Below are 17,582 nucleotides of genomic sequence, written 5' to 3'. Positions count from 1 at the left end.
GAATCTAAGGTGAGACTCAAAAGCACTTTATTAGCTAAAACAACCCAGTAAAACAGCAAAAAATCCTATTTTGCTTGCCATTACAGAGTCATAATGTACATTTTCCATGTAAGTTCTACCCAGCTTCTCTGAATTCCGTTATTTGTCACTAAATCTCACTAAATTTATATACCACAATTTGTTTATTCATTCCTCAGTCAATAGGCATCTACTTTGCTACCACAAAAAAGTGCTGCTATAAATATATTGATGTATGTGGACAGGGGGCATTACATATCAATATCTGAAGTAGTAGATAATTGGAGAAAGGGCATGGAGGATTAGTTACAATGCTCTTATCTGAATTAGAAAAGGGGTTAAACAAAACTAAGCAACACAATAGACAGGAGGTAGAAAAAATTTATAATGTATGTAATACTATGTAAAACAAAGTAGTTAATGGAAGGAATAATTATTAATATTAATATTAATTATCCTAAATCAAAATTAATTATGTTCCACGATGAAAAGGACAAGTATGAATAAGAAAATGAAAAAAAAATGCTGTATAGAAGGAACACATTTTAAACTGAAAATAGTGGAATAAAGCAAAATCTGTTAGTTTAGCAAATAAAGTTACTATCATGTTCTAAGAAAAGGAAATGAAAACTTATAATTTACCTAAAGCTTTAAGGTTTGCAAAATATCATGACAACAAACTTGGGAATTGGGTCCTATAGTTATCCTAATTTTGTAGATGAGAAAACTGAGGTGGACTGAGCTTTGTGGCTGGCTGGGGATGGCACAACTAGTAAATGTGTGAGTGGATTTGATCTGCATCTTCCTAACTCCAAGCCAAGATGGCTCTATCCTCTGCACCATCTAACCAATAAAATCAAGAAAAACAATAAAACTATCATGGTTAAGAACACCAGAAAATTAGAAATATTAAGTCATATACATTAATGAACATAAATTCTTAAAAGTTGCTAATTGCAAAAAGGCAAATATTTTGGCTGTATAAATCCAACCAATAGAAACAAGAAGGAAAATTAGAGGTGAATAAATTTGTTGAATAAAGTAGATTTGGTGGATCTTTATTGACTTCTGATCAGTATACTAGAGAAAACACATTTTGCAGCATCCATTGTTAAATCTTTATTAAAAAATGAGTATATATGGGGCGGCCAGGTAGCACAGCGAGTAAGAGCACCGGCTCCAGTGTTGAGAAGACCTGGAGATCGAATCCCGGGCTCAGACACTTAGCACCCACCCAGAAACACCTGGCCGTGTAACCTTGAGCAAGTTACTTAACCCCAATTGCTTAGGGGTGGCCAGGTGGCTCAGTGAGTAAGAGCACCAGCTCCAGTGTTGGGACGACCTGGAGATCGAATCCCGGGCTCAGACACTCAGCACCACACCCAGAAATAACTGGCCATGTAACCTTGAGCAAGTTACTTAACCCCAATTGCTTAAAAAACAAAATGAGTATATGCTAAGAATCCAGGCCAAATATAAAAAGGCAGATATCATAAATGCATCCTTTATAGGCCACTCTGCAACCCAAATTATAAAAACAATAGGAGCAAAAGATGACTGAATTATAATGGAATCAAAGAATAAATAATGAAAACAGTATAATGAAATTTTTGAGAAATAATTAAAATGATTGGGAAATTTTATACCTCTGAAAACAAAATAGATCAATAAATCAGCATCTCTAACATCAGTACAAAGAAATTTTGAGGATTGGAAAAAATTCAAAAGAATTTTTAAAACAGAAATGAACATTTTTTTTAGAAAGGGTCCAACAGTAATTAGCTAACTTGATCAAGAAAAGGAGAAAGCAAAATCAGATTACTCAAAAAGTTAGGTGAATACAGGAAAGGAAATGAACTACTAGAGACTATTACATACAATTGCATCTAAGAATTCAAAGGCAACTACCTATAAACATAGAAAACGCTCACAGAACACAAGAGAGCATGACCTAATCTCAGAAAAAGAACTGAGCAAGCAGTAAATGAGTTTTTAAAGAACCCTCACCCACCAAATGAATTTATAAGTGAATATGATCAAATACTTAAAATTAATACTCCTTCTACAAAGAGGCTGAAGGCAGTCTACCAAACTCACTTGCCTCTAGATAAATCCCAAAAAAAGGGAGAGAGAACTATAGACCACTCACTAATAAATACTGATAAAAAAAAATTTTAAATAAAACTTTCACAGGAAACTATAAAAAGATCCTAAAAACAATTGAAGAAAATGGATGCATACCAGGGATACAGGGATGTTTCAACAATAGGAAATTATTATAATTACAAAGTAAAAGAAAACATATTTCAATAAATGAGGAACAGGATTTTACAAAATGAACCATTTACAAACTCTAAAAAGCATAGGCACAGAAGGGATTTTTTAATTTGATCAAAAGTATACATTTAAAACCAAGAGTTCCATTGTTTGTAATAGAGAAGCACTAGAAACCTTCCCATTACAAAAAGAACCAAAAACAAGGATGTGCTGAGCATTCTTCACTATTACTTAATTTTGGAAATACTAGTTATCGCAATTGTACAACAAAAACAGTTATCACAATAAAATGAGAATAAAATCAAAATATTTAAATATAAGCAAAGAGGAGGCAAAATTCTCAGTATTTACAGATGATTTAATGGTCTACTTAGAAAAGCCTGGAGGGTCAGTGAAGAAACTAATTGACCCAATTGATAGCAGCCTACAAGATAAGTCTACAGGTAATATTTTTATATAATCTTAACTAGAAAAACATTAATTTCACTTAAAAAAACTAAAAGATGTATGAAATATCCAGGAGCTAAAAGGATGTGGTGGGCAAAGGCAGGGAGCCCTGCCATCCTGCAGCAAGGCTGAGAGAGAATTGGGAGTCTTGCTATCACCCAGCAGGACTCAAGAGTGCTATCTACCCAGAGGCATGTGAGTTAAAAAGAGAGATGGGGGAGAATAGAGTCTCCTTTATTGTCTTGAGTGCAAGCCTTTTATAGGATGCTTCCTAATAGTTTGCCCTGTGGACATTGTGCGCTACAGTGTTCCTAGGCCAGGGGTGAAAACACCACACCTCCCTCACACCTGCGTGCTTGAACTCTGGGGATGGGGAACTGTTCTGAGCCTGGCAGCAAGCCCTTTGCCTGAGGGAGCTTATTCAGCCTTCAGCGTCAGAGTCTCATTGGCCCGTGGTTCTTAACAAAAGGACACACAAAGTTTATAGAACTTAAAAACTACAGAAAATAGTGGAGATAATTCCAGTTTGGTGGTACCAACATAATGGCAATACTACCTAAATATTCTGCAGATTAGTACTACATCTAGGCAAATCATTTGTAAGGCCTAGGATCTCAAGGGAGACAATGAGAAAGATTATTAATAAAAGGGACATAACATTAGAAGATATAATATTAAAGATCTGTATTAATGGCAGTAATAAAACAGTAAATCAGATGAAGACTCTGGATCAACAAGAAATGGAAGCAATCAAAAACTACACAACAGTGTTTGATAAGACTCAAGAACATTACTGGGGAAAAGATTACAAGGACTGCTGGGGAAGCTGGACAGCAGAAATTAGGTTTTGCCCAAGAGTTTGTATCATAATACAACAATAAGCTAAAAGTGAGTATGTGACCTGAAAATAAAATGTCATAACAAAAAATTAAAAGAAAAAAGCGTATCAAGAATCTTTCACAAATATAAATAGGGAGAGAATAATTTTTTTTAAATTTTGAACTTAAATGCCAAAAAAAAAGATTTTCACATTACATAGCAGAACACAAAATGGCTCCATATGAATTGTGACTCTCAATTTCCTACCACTAAATATAAAAAATTTCCATGATACTTTAATGACTTCTTTTTGTGTTTTCTTTTGAATATCTTTTCTGTGTCCTTTTAAAAATGTTTTAATCTCTTTCCTTTTTTGGTGTTACTACTGCAACTCCTTCTCCTTCTTTGACTCTTCCTCTTAGTAAAAGAATTCTTAACCAAGAGAAAAGGAAATAATTAAAGACAAAACAGACAGTTTACACTACAGAAAATGTAAAAATCTTTTGTTTGAAATAAACAGACAGATGAAAAATGGTAGAGCAGGAGAAATATTGACATCAAATATCACTAACAAAAGTCTGGCATAAAATATCAATATTATTAATTCAAAATTCATAAAAATGTATATTTAAAATGTTTAAATATTAGTATTAAAAACAGGAAATTGATTCAAATATGTAATACCAAGAGTCTCATTACTCAGTGGACGTGTGTCAAAGGATATGAACAGTTTTCAAAAGATGTGCGAACTATATATGTTTAAAGAAAGACATGGTTCCAATCCTTAGAAGACAAATCTACATTGACACCTAAGTTCCATCTCACCCCATGTACATTGGATGATGCACAAGATGGGCAACACCGCTGTAAGGGCGGTGGAGAGGCACCCGGTTGTGCTCTCGGCAGTCCATCTATTCTGGATTTCAGTTTGGAATTATGTAAGTCACTTTTCTACGTGTGATCATGTTGCTGTGCATATATTCCCTGAGTTTTTCTGAAAGTGTCACTTTCATAATTTCTTTTCATTTCTTTGTTTTGGAGGGCAATTGGAGTTAAGTAACTTGCCCAAGGCTACACGGCTAGTTTTTTTGTGTGGGTGTTAAGTGTCTGAGGCCGGAACGAACTCGGGTCCTCCTGACTCTGGGGAGGGTGCTTTACTGTGCGCCACCTAGCCGCCCCAAAAGAAACTTTTTTTTTTGCTTTTTGGAGGGCAGTTGGGGTTAAGTGACTTACCCAAGGTCACATGGCTAGTTTTTGTGGTAAGTGTCTGAGGCTGGATTTGAACTCAGGTCCTCCTGACTCCAGGGCCGGTGCTCTATTCACTGAGCCACCTACCTGCCCTCCTCTTTCATAATTTCTTACAGTGAAACAATATTCCATTATCATTTATAATAATTGGTTTAGCTCTTCCCCAGTTGATGGTATACAATCCTCTTAGTTTCTAGCTCTTTAAATAAAGTTCTGGGGCAGCTAGGTGGGGCAGTGAATAGAGCACCAGGACCAGAATTCAAATGTGACCTCAGACCCTTGACACACTTATTAGCTGTGTGACCTTAGCCAAGTCACAACTCTAATTGCCTTGCTTTTCTCCTCAAAAACAAGAGTTCTAATAAATACTCTAGCATATATGGATCCTTTTCTCTTTTTCTGAATAGCGTATAGATCTGTTATCATCGGTCAATTATAGTTTCATATAATGAACTGTGTATGCATAGTTTAGTGATTTGGGGCCATTAATTCAAGAAGTGGATTACTTTACAGCTCCACTAACAGTTCATTTAAAAAACCTTTTTTTTTTGGAGGGGGAAAGGCAAGGTAATTTGGGGTTAAGTGACTTGCTCAAGGTCACACAGCTAGTTAGTGCATCAAGTGTCTGAGGCTGGATTTGATTTCAGGTCTGCCTGACTACCAGAACCGGTGCTCTATTCACTGTGCCCACCTAGCTGCCCCTACTAACCTATCCTTTATGTGTCTCTTTTAATGAAGGCTTTCCAATGTTTGTCATTTTCTTTTTTGGTCAGCTTTGCTGACAAAACAAAGTTGATGAGTGTGAGACAGAATTCCAGAGTTGCTTTTTTCAGTTATTTTGAACATTTTTTCATGATTGTTGAGAACTTGGATTTCTTTCTTAAAAATTATGTCCTTTGACTTCCTCTTGGAGGAACGGTTTTTGTTCCTTGTAAATTTGAATCAGTTCCATATATATCTTGGAAATGAGACTTTTAGCAGAGAAACTTGCAGCAAAAGTTTTCCCCTCTAGTTAACTGTTTACTTTATTTCACTGCATTTGTTTATGCAAAACCCTTTAAATAATATGTAATTAAAATTGCCCTTTTTATCTTTTGCAATCATTTTTATTCCTTATTTGGTCATGAACTCTACTGGTATCGTTATGAAAAATATTCTCTTCCTTGCTTCTCTAATTTGTTATGCCACTTTTTATTATGCCCTTAACCACAGTTAGCGGGCAGAGAGAAGATAATTGATGGATCTGGAGTCAGGAATATCTGAGTTCAAATATGACATCAGGCACTAACTAGTTAACTGTAGGAGCCTAGAAAAGTCACTTAACCTCTACCTCAGTTTCCTCCATTGCAAAATGAGGATAAAAAAAATAACACCTACTTCACAGGGTTGCTGGGAAAATCAAGTGAGGTATTTGTAATAGAGTACCATTTGTAAAAACCCAGTGCCTGGTAACCTAGTAGACACATAATAAATACTTGTTCTCTGCCCTTTCATAACAGAATCACATATCCATTTGGAGCTTATCTTTGTATATTTGTGGGAGATACTGGTCTATATACTTAACTTATGCTAGGCAAACCACTATGACCTTTGTGAGCCTGTTTCTTCACCTATGTGTTTAACACATTACCTGTTGGGCTAAATACTCTCATGGTCTTTTCCAGCTTTCAAAACTGTCATAGGACCTTATGGGAGAATATGGTCAAACTTAGCCCTTAGATTAGAGGGTGGCTCAATAGACAAAACTTGTGAGTGAACTTTTCAGGTTGTTTTGCGCAACAGACCAGTGGGAAAGTGAAATGTTGGAATGAAAGGGGTTGTTAGGAAAGGGAGGGTAGGTAGGCAAGGAGAAGGGTCAGAGAAAGCTCATTCACCTGGATTCAGGCCAAGCAAAACAGTAGCTTCCCACCATACATATCAAGCACTATTAAACTGGATTCCTAGTTCCTCTCTGAGCTAGAAATTTGTTATTGGCTAACAGAATAATATCCATACAGAGCAATTATACTGCACAGCCCTCTGCATTAAATTTGTTTCCCACTGGGAATACATCCATTAAATTTTAGTAATGTCAGCACCCAGTATTTTAATAAGCTTGATGTTAGTCTAGTCTGTTTAAGCATGTATAGCAACAAAAGGCATCATACCACATAACAGTAAAGATATTTTTATTTTTCAGTATCAAAAGGTTCATGAAACTTGCTGACTTAAAAATACATCTCATCTATTTTAAGCACTGTAAATAGTTACATGTTGCTGTACTTATTAAGCAGTTAAGGAAGAAAACTTTAAAGCCAGTTATAACTTTAAAAAAAAAAAAACCTATTTCCAAAGTTTGTGAAAGATACTGGAACAAATATCCCAGAGACTTATATCCTATATAATCAAGAAGGCTTAATTGTTACCTATCCCATAATGCCATATCCTATTTTTTAAAGACTATAAGAAGACTATCTTTGACTTTCTTCAAGTCTTGTTTGCTTAAATTGTATGTAGAAATATCATAGTGGTTGTCTTGATAAGGCATGTGCCTTGGGACCCAAACACAGATTAACTTCTAACTCATTCATTAGGTTCAAGGCAAGGCTTCTGGTCAATGAGAAGAAAAAAACCTTATGAGAAGAAAAAAACCTTTAATCAATCCTTTCAGTGCTTGGAAAGTCTTGTTTACTTTTTAAAACAGAATGAGATCTTCCAAGGGAAGGGAAATGGGCACCTTTTATGAAAAGGATTTCTTTTATACTCCTTGAGCCCACAGAGGAATTAGACAATACATCTGTAGCTTTCCCACATAATGCAAGACTTATAAACCTGAACCCAAGAAGCTAAGAAGAATAAATTGAAAGCACCCAATGAAAATATCCTAGCAAGGATAGCAACAATATCAATACCTATTAATGAGTTTGTGTTGAATCTACTTACTTAGATCTCCATTCCATTAAGAAGGGATCTACTGTTTCTTTCTCTGGTCTAGTGCAAACTCAATTTATAGGAAAAAAAGTAGAGATCTTGTCGAACAGCTAAGAGCAGTCCTGGCACTCCACGGAGGCCCCCAAGATGGGAAGAGAAAACCACACTGGGGATGTCTTCCTTGGAGGATGGGTAAGGGGAAGGGATAGTTCTGAGCAGATGGGTATCACAAAGGCTCCATATCCGTGTATAGCAGTCCTGCCCCACTGAAAAGGGAAAAAAGGGTTGGTTAATGAGAAGCTGAGCAGGTATACTTTAACTTCTTCAAGATTCTCCAGCACTAACATGTACATGTGAAGAGTGTAAATAACATTGGCAAATAGAAAAGTATGATTTATAAACAATGTTCTAGTATAAATATATTGTGAGGTACTCAAAGTGATAATATACACATCTCTGGACACCTTGTAGCTCAGAAGACTTTGAGAAGCTCGGCAAAGTAATGTAGATCACTAGACTTTTCTGAGTCACCTAGACTTGCTTTCTTTCCTCTAGGCCAACGATCCAATAACTTCGGTGAGAGGAGGGAGTGTAGAAGTACATTAGGGGACAGTACAACCAGGGTATGAGTGGAGGGGAGTTCATACCAGCAACTCCCTGGCCTTCCCTTCTTTATCCTCTTTACAATTCTTCCTCGAAATCTGAAGGGTGGGCTGGTTTCATTTCTTGGACTTGGGGAAATAAACAAAATGGAAAAATTTGAAGATGTTTTCCACTACTGTATGTGTAACTTTAACTGCAAACCAGTTAATTCTCCCAGAAGTCTTGTCTCATAAAAAGACTCAGTTTGTATCTCCAGGGCTCATAGTTCTTGAGGAATGTGTTATATTTATTATGCAAGTATAGAAAAACTGGACATGCTGCAATGTGCACACTATTTGGAAGTCTTCAGAGGAAATATGTTTGGAAGATAAGCATAGTGGTGGCTTACTGTATTATCCAAGAGGTTAGAGCCTTGGATTTGGTTTTATATACATGTCATCTTGAAACCCTGTCCATTAGGATTTACTTATCAGAAAGAACTTGCTTTAGAATATGGACCCATGAAGATTATGTAATAAGCAAGAGTCCAGGGTACAGAAAGTTATTAAAATTTTCAAAATATCTTTTGGTAGCTGTGTATATAATGGAAAAAGTAGCATTTCCTGGGGATGGGGTGTGGTGATGGTGGTGACAGTGAATCCCACAGTAAAGTATCTTATGGGTGACATCCTTTAGTCAGGTAGATACCAAATTCAAGTCTGTCATCTTTAGTCTTTTTCTACCCATCTCACCTTGCTACCTATTTTGTATAACTAGGTTTACACAAAATCTTTTCTATTTTTAATCCTTTTCTTCATTACTGAAAATGTGCCCAATGTCCATCACTACTTTCCTCCAGTTTGTTCTAGTCAAGCTTATATGCCCCAACCAATGGCCCCTGGCTACTCATCACTGACATGTTGTCTACAGCTAACCAGTGGAGACTACATGAAAAATAATGCAACAGGGGGCAGCTAGGTGGTGCAGTGAACAGAGCACTGGCCCTGGAGTCAGGAGGACCTGAGTTCAAATCTGGCCTTAGACATGTAACACAAAACTAGCCATGTGGCCTTGGGCCAAGTCATTTAACCCCAAATGCCCTACAAAAAAGCAAAAAAACAAAAACAAAAAACAACCCCCCAAAAAACACAATAGAATGGAATCTCATATCATAAACCCTATATTCAAGGATAACTTGAAGTTGGGAGGCAGGTCTCTTTTCAGTTGACTCCCTAAATATAAATGTGTCTTTCTCACATACCTGCTATCAGAAGTCCTTCTTCCTCATGTATATGCAGGGGCAGGTTGGCATATTCATTATTGTGACCCTCATATTGCTTCACACACTTATTTGCCCTCAAGTCCCATAGCTTGATCTGTGAGTTAAGGTCATAAAGGGAAAATCATAAGGAACTACCTACTTTACTAGGAATAGTTACACAAAGAGCCGGAAGCTAGAATCAGACTACAAGCTTACCTTAAGAGAGTAAAACAAAAAGTCACATTCATGTTGCACAACGCACAGTCAGGGCCAAGAGTACTTCGGGCCTGCTAATTCCCACTTCAAAGTCCCCAGGTTCCTCTTCCTCCTATCACTCTCTCTTTAAACTCTGGGAAGCATAGTCATGCTCATCTCTTCCTGGGGTGGAGTAGCAAAGCAAGGCCCCTAAAGCTCAGATGACCAGACCTCATCTGCTTCCTAAAAAATCCACATGATAGCTTTCTAATGGATCTCTTCTTCCTTCACAAGCAATCTGTACCAAGTCGGAAGATGGAAATAAAGTGGTCCCTTTTTTAAGTGGCAACCCCCTGTGCCTGGGGGTCTGACAGGGTCTAGACTGGGCCTTAGACACATTAACTATGTGATCCTAGGGAAATCACAGAAATTTTGGCTTCAATTTTCTTGTCTGTAAAATGGGGATAATAGTATCCTGCAATACATTTCACAGGGCCACTGTAAGAAAGCAAACCTTAAAATACTATATAAATGTCAGGTATTATCGACTGTTTTCTTTTGAGCAGGGCACTTCTAGTGAAGACCCTCTACCTGGGTCCCTCAGAATTTCATAACCATCTAGAAGAGGCTTGAGAAAAGTCAGCTTTGCTTCTTCTGTACCTTCCCAGACATATCTGCTGCCATTAGGTGCTGCTCATTTTGTAAGACCCGAACAGATGTCACAGCTGAGTCATGGAATAAGCGGGTAGCTTTCCAGCCCTGGCCTTTACGATTTCGTTGACGCAGATCAATAGCGAAGACCTCGCCAGAGCGGCAGCCATTGAACAGTAGAGGAGTCTATGTTAGAGAGGGAACATCTATGCTGAGTCATTCCATTAACATCTACTGCCTGCTTCTAAATGAACCATAACCACCATTCAATCCCCATGCTTAAACATTCACAAATTTAGGGTGAAAGGGGTGTTTGTGTGCCCACACACACATGTTGCATGCATGTATGTGGGAACATGCATGTGCACACACAGAGAATGTTGGATTGACTGATTAGACTCCTAAAATAAGGTGAACTGGCTAGGACTAGAAGTCACCTCAAAGAAAGCCAGATGTTTCCACATACATGAAACATACTGGTAACGTCTGGAGGAAGAAAGTAAATCTCTCCAACCAGATCTGGCCCTACATACTCCATTCCCTTTGGTCTCACTTGAGAGCAGTATGCCACTGCAACTTCAACACTGCTATCTCCACCAGGTCCTATCATAGCCTTAGGTACAACTTGGTGGGGGGTGGAGAGGAATACCTGAAGATGGGGCAATGGGTATGAAGTATTAGGTAGGAGAATGGTTCCAGTTATACCACAGGAGCCTCATGGGGGGATGAGGAAGAGCTGTTTAGATACTTTTCTTATTGCTCTCAAAGCAGTGTAGATGAATCTCAGAAGTATTTCTATTATATAGTAATTATACTATTTTCTTAGAGGTCAGAAACAGTCAAAGCCATGAGTGATAACTTCTACATTTAGAAACATACAAGTGTAAATGCTTTATTAATGTTATTTATTTACCCATTTTTCCAATTATTTGTGCTGCTAGATAATCTATGTACCTATTCAGTTTAGTCATAAACAGGAATTCACTGAAAGTCACATTTAACCAAGTGATGGTATCCCACCAGTAAGCCGAATCTGATTAAGTGTGGAAATCTTCTGCAAAGTTTATCTACTAATACTTGAGTTATTTCAGAATTCCCCTTTATGGGAAGTGGTGACAGAGGGCATACAGGGGACCACGATCATCTTTCCTTGGTTTTAGTTAACTACCACCTGAACTCTTGATTAGATCTTTTCTTTCTTTAATTTACGGTTTTCATTTCTTTCACCTCTCCCTACCCACTGAGAAGGAAAGAAAAACAAAATCTATTACAGATATGAATTTTAAAAAAAAGAAAAAGAGAAGAAAAGAGATGCATCAATCTGCACTTGATTAGATCAATTTTTAGTTTCAACCAACCTGAGTGGCAAACTGTTGTGCCAGTACATCACTGTTGGTCCCAAATGTCTGCCGATGACCAGTCACTGCGTTGGTTATAAGGACCCTTCTGGACAAGCCTAAGGGGACACACACAAGTGATCTTTGTGACCCTTCCACAAGTTCAGGCTGGTAAAAGGTGAGGACAGGGAGAGATTCAGTCTTCTACTAAATTATTTTAGGTTTTATGGAGCAGGTCACAGCTCACCTGTACTGAAGCAATTATTAGCCTGGGAGTTCAGGCACCATGCACAAGACCAGGCAGTAGAGATCTTAAAACTGCAAAGCATTCCAGGCTGGTCTCCTGCTGCATTAAAAAAATTTTTTTTTTAAAAAGGGAAAATAATTTTTTAGGTAGGCAAACATGAAACAATATGTAAGCAGAATTCTGTATTTCCACTGCAGTGCATATATCATATGTCATCATTTCCCACATACCTAGGAAACTTAAGAGATTAGCAACTACTATCCATCAATTATGCTAAGCCAGGTTTTCTTGTGGCTAGGAATAGAACCTTTCTGCATCTAGCTCTTGGGAAGCCTGAAAATATATTCACATATGGCTGGAGTCCATGCCAATTTTTCTGAATGCACAGTCTTAGAAGGGGAGTTGGAAGGTTTCTTCCCAGTTTCCTTAGCTGTGATCCACAGGATATTTGGAAAAACAAATAAAACAATAATGTTTTACATTTATAAAGCACTTAGTATGTGCCAGGCTCCATGCAAAGTGCTTTATAAATATCGTCTCACTTATATCCTCATAACAACCTTGGGAGATAGGTGCTCTCCATTTTACAGATGAGAAAACAGAAGCAAGCAGAGGTTAAATGACAGCTAGTGTCTGAGGCCACATTTGAATTCAGGTCTTACTGACTCTAGGTATAAAGCTCTCTCTCCTGTGCTACCTTGCTACCCGAAACTGATCACTTCCTAGAAGGAAGGAGGTGTGCTTTCAGGATTAAATGCTCTCAAAAAGGCGTACTATACCTACGTTGTGTTTTCTTGTACAGGCCCCTCAGACCACCTTTGCTTGGGAATCTGAGGTTCCCACTAATAAGACGAGGAGGAGAGGATTTACTCAAAACCTTTTAAGTGCACTTGGGACCAGCATTAATGTGTGTGGAAATCACCGTAACAGTATCAATCCTGTCCCTAGGGGGTGAGACAGCCTTTGTTTGCTTTCTAGCAGTATGCTAAACTTACTTAGGCTCTAGGATTTTGTTGTTGAACCTTTGCTAGACCCAAACTTTGGATAAATCCCATGAAAAAAAATCAAGATACTTTGCTGGTCTCAGCTTCTATGAAACACAGAAGTGTGTACAGGACTACTGATCAAAGGATAAATTGGAGCCTAAACTTCAGTATTTTTTAAAGCATAAGGAAGGACCTCAAAGATTAACTGGTCCAATTTTTTAATTTTACAGATGAGGAAAGGCAATTCAATTCCACAAATGTTTACTGAGTACCTACTATGTGTAAAACAGATGGAAATTAAGGCTGAGAGACATCAAAGGCACGGGGCTATTAGGCTCCACACTCAGGATGAGAATCTAGGTTTCCTGTCAAGTAATATGGTATAGTAGAAAGCAGTGGATTTGGAGCCAAAGACTTGGGTGTGAATCTTGGCTATGTTGCTCCCTATCTGTATGAGCTTGGGCAAGTCCCATAATCTCTGGGCCTCAGTTTGCTCATCTATAAAATGAGGAGGGCTGGACTAAATGAGTCCTAATCCTATGGTTCTCTACTTCATCTGCTGTTCTTCTAGCCCTACAAAAATATGAACCCACTCAAATCAAATTAGCACTGTACCTGGTCTGGTGTTGCTGAACAAGGAGGCAGGAAGTAAACTGGCACAGCCTGGCGTCTCTGCAATACCCATGAGACAGAGCCTGAAGAATGACATTAAGGATAATAGGAAGGAGGAATATCTTTTGGGGGAAAATGGGGATGAATGTATTCTTGTAAACAGAACTATGAGGCCTCAGGACCTACAAACTTTTCACACAGCTATCTATAGCTGAGTGACCAAGAATATGTTTCTCCTTTTTCCTGCTTAGCAGAAAAAATGGGCAGCTAGTTGGCACAGTGGATAAAGTGCCAGGCCTGGAGTCAATAAGACTCTCTTCTTGAGTTTAAATCTGGTGTCAGACACTTACTAGCTGGGTGACCCTGTTTGCCTTAATTTCTTCATATGTAAAATTAGCTGGAGAAGGAAATGGCAAACCACTGTAGTATCTTTGCAAAAAACAAAAAAAAACCCCAAATCACCATATGGGGTCACAGAGTTGGACATGACTGAACAGAGACAAAAGCAACTGTTTGCAGTCACTTATTAAAAAAAATTTTTTTTAAATGAAGATTTGCCTTCTCTCCCACTCATTTCTCTTTGATCCCCAATAGAAAAAGAAAAAGAAAATCCCCCTTGCAAACACATATAGTCCAGCAAAGCAAATTCCCACACCGGTCATGTCCAAAACAGAACTATGCCTCAATGCGCACAGAATCCATTACCTCCACCAGGGGGAAGGAAGGCTGTTCACTGTTAAACTTACCAGCCAACAGATTAGTATTAAGATCCAAGGATACAAGAAAATTGAATGTTTCACATATGCCAATGAGTTCTTTTGGGCTTTATGAAGATATAAGTTTAAATAATTAAATTAATGTCACTAAGTGTGACGGACTGAGAAACTTTCACCTAAATTAATGTAACTAGGTACTTCTCTTAGATGATGGTTAGTATAAAAAAAAATTGCCATTTAAAAAAAAATTTCCACCTTGATTATATGCTTTACAGGTAGCAAACAATGTTATCCATAACAAAAATTTTTTTAAGGCAAGATCTTTCAAAATGATGAATGCTGAACTGAGCAATAACTAGGCATACCTGGATATGTGATATGTATGCCATATTGCCTTATATAAGTTTTATGAGGTCAAAATCCATTAGGTACTTATTTCAGAGACTGAGATAAATATTAATAAGCAAATGAGTAACTTGTAGCTGGGTCATATAAGTTATACATAAGTCTTGTTGTAGTATTTAGAGTATAAGATATTGGAAGAAAACCCTTACCTATCCTCCGTTTCATGTAGATGACCTTTTAGAACAGATAACTTGGTTAGAAAATGATTTTCATGAGGCTAAAGGTTTTGGGCTTAATTTCTCCCATATACCTCAGCAGAGTAACTGCAATTAGCTTTGCTCACAAGTGTGTGCCATAGGCAGAGGTACTAGTGGGGGGTTCAAGATCAGATTGCTAAGTACAAAACCACCAGTGCTATTTGCAAAAGGCCTTAAAGGGCACACATGGATGATATATCCGAACTATCATTTTTGTAGACAAAGGATGATGACTTCAACTGACATTCTGCCGAAACAGGTGGTTGTACCTCAAACTACCACCAGAGGATACTGGGAGACTACCATCAGGGGTGAAGGTAAGAGGATGGGAAGGAACATCAGCATTAGTATTTTTAGTTCTATTAAAGCCTAATGCAGATCAGATGTTATTTTCATAAAAACGAAAGCATCTTAAAGTTGAAAGGTTGGGTTCATTATTTTCCTTTTTGTTCTGCAAAGACATTCCTTCCTATATAAATATTTTTTTCACAAGAATGGGTAAATTTCACAATAAAGTAGCACACTTGACTTGCATAAAGGTGGGTCTTGCTTTTGAGAAAGTCTCTACATAGAATGAGTTTGCACAAAAAAATACATTGGGAATTTTTGGTTTAAAAGGGGGATTTACACTTAGATTTCGCTAAATTTTAATCTAAAGTAAATCTAAGGCAGAAGCTAATTTATAAAAATAGAGTCACAACATTTTATCAACACTTCTACTACATAAAGGGAGTAACAGACTTGACTCATTATGTGACTTTGGATATATCAGAGATCAAACCTCATCCTATAAAATATAACTACAAAATATAATCTGTAACATGCACTAGTCCTGTTTCCAGAAAGCATCATTTAAAAAGGTTCTAAGGGGCAGCGAGGTGGCAAAGTAAACAAAGCACCGGCCCTGGAGTCAGGAGGACCTGAGTTCAAATCCGGCTTCAGACACTTAACACAAAAACTAGCCATGTGACCTTGGGCAAGTTACTTAACCCCAATTGCCCTCCAAAAAGCAAGCAAGCAAAACAAATAAATAAATAAGGTTCTAAGCACTTTGTTACATCCTCTGCATAGATTCCCACTGGTATCTCCACATAGAAAGGGAAATACACAGAATGAGAGATACTTCAAAACAATGCTGCTCCATGGTATAAACAGGAAGGTAACATTTGGTTGATCATACAAAAGTAATGGAAATTAAGTCAGGTGTTCATTATAGTGAATAGTTACTTTCAAAAGTCACTTGGCTATATCAAGTATCATAGTAGCAGAGAATGTGAGTTGAACTTTTAAGTTGTTCAGTCATTTCAGTCGTGTCTGATTCTTTGTGACCCCATTTGGAGTTTTCTTGGCAAAGATACTGGAGTGGTTTCCCATTTCTTTCTCCAGCTCATTTTACAGATGAGGAAATGAGGCAACAGGGTTAAGTGACTTGCCCAGGATCACAAAGCTAGTTTAAGTGTCTGAGGCCATATCTGAATTCAGGTCTTCCTGATTCCAGGCTCTGCACTTTGCCCCCTAGCTTGCCATGAATGAAACTTAACTAGCTACCTCAGTCCACCCTATACTGGAACAAAACAAGACTCTTTCCCAACATCCACAAGTAGTTATCCAAGTAGTCATACAGACATCAAGTGAAAAGAAAACAATGATCTCCCAAGGAAATACACTGGGAGACAGCTCTATTGGTAAGCTTTTTTTCTTTATAATAAGCCTTAATCTGCAACCCACTGCTGTCCCTAATTCTGCCCCCTGTGGTTACCTTTCACTTTTCTGGTCAGTTCCCCTTACCATGGAGGGAGGGTAGCTGCTTTGAACTTTTAAAGATATCGCTTTTGTTGAAACTCCTGGGAGGAGGGGCAAAGGGAAATGGAACATGTAAAAGCTGTGGAAGGGAAGATTCTAGGGAGCTGTCTTAAAGGAAGCTGAAGATCACATGAAATGAGTGGGATAAGTCAAATCTCTATGAAGAATAAGTCCTCCATGTCAAGATTAGCTCCCTTTGCCATTTTCAATATTAATTACCTGTTTCTTTTTGCAGGCTTTGATGCTTTCATCAACTTTCTCTTTAATTCTAAACAAATAAAAGCCTTCTTGGATACTTATACTCATTTCCTCAGGGCACAAAATGTTCCTGGGAAGTAGTATCTAAAGTGAGTTTGCTTCTACTCCTTGAGATTTCTCTTGCTCTGAGTTGTATTTGGATGCACCTTCTCCCCTAAGAGGTAGGATGTCTGCAGTGGCTCAAGTTCCTCTTATTTAGGCACCAACACCCTCACAGATGCTCTGTGTTTGTGACAAAGGGCAGTCTGCCACCAAGGCTCCTTTACTTGCTGAAGGATACAAAACGTGGGAATCTGGATGAGTCAGTGAGGCCCAGCACACAGAATTTACCTGGTAAGGAAGCACACAGCAAGAAGGGAAAATCTGGTAAGGGTATGTTTCTTTAAGTCTCAGAAATAGGGACATGTTTTGGTTGTCTCCTTCTGAGCCGGTGAAATTTCACATGGCTTTTTATAATACGCGAAAGGTCCCTGACAGAGATGAGCTCTCAAGCTCTATGCAGCTTTTATGACTGCTGAAACATGAGTAAGGTTGTTGTTTGCTTTTACATGTGAGATCAGTGCTGGATTGATGGTCAAGGGGTCTAGAGAGTAAAATCATTTGTCTCCTCTCC

General features: G+C 38.0%; 1 protein-coding gene across 8 annotated transcripts in view; it reads right to left on the bottom strand.

Moving 5' to 3' along the window:
* Positions 1-6,960: 6,960 nt before the first annotated feature.
* DCAF4 (DDB1 and CUL4 associated factor 4) overlaps positions 6,961-17,582 on the bottom strand; it is a 30,552-nt gene continuing 19,930 nt past the window's right edge. For 7 of the 8 annotated variants that reach the window (XM_069092100.1, XM_069092098.1, XM_069092103.1 and 4 more), the window contains 7 exons: positions 17,250-17,299; positions 13,594-13,673; positions 11,993-12,091; positions 11,767-11,864; positions 10,418-10,594; positions 9,563-9,677; positions 6,961-7,985 (listed from right to left, as the gene is read on the bottom strand). In XM_069092100.1, coding sequence (XP_068948201.1) covers positions 7,780-7,985; positions 9,563-9,677; positions 10,418-10,594; positions 11,767-11,864; positions 11,993-12,091; positions 13,594-13,673; positions 17,250-17,299 — 825 coding nt within the window. In that variant the 3' untranslated portion in view covers positions 6,961-7,779. The remainder of the gene's footprint in view (positions 7,986-9,562; positions 9,678-10,417; positions 10,595-11,766; positions 11,865-11,992; positions 12,092-13,593; positions 13,674-17,249; positions 17,300-17,582) is intronic. The other variant, XM_069092099.1, reaches the window with a different exon arrangement.

This window comes from Petaurus breviceps, unplaced genomic scaffold (assembly GCF_028583685.1).
Source record: "Petaurus breviceps papuanus isolate PSGF00001 unplaced genomic scaffold, PetGlider_PUasm1.0 189, whole genome shotgun sequence".
Classification (NCBI taxonomy): domain Eukaryota; kingdom Metazoa; phylum Chordata; class Mammalia; order Diprotodontia; family Petauridae; genus Petaurus; species Petaurus breviceps.
The sequence above is the reverse complement of the archived record's forward strand: the minus strand, read 5'-3'. Positions and strand labels throughout refer to the sequence as shown.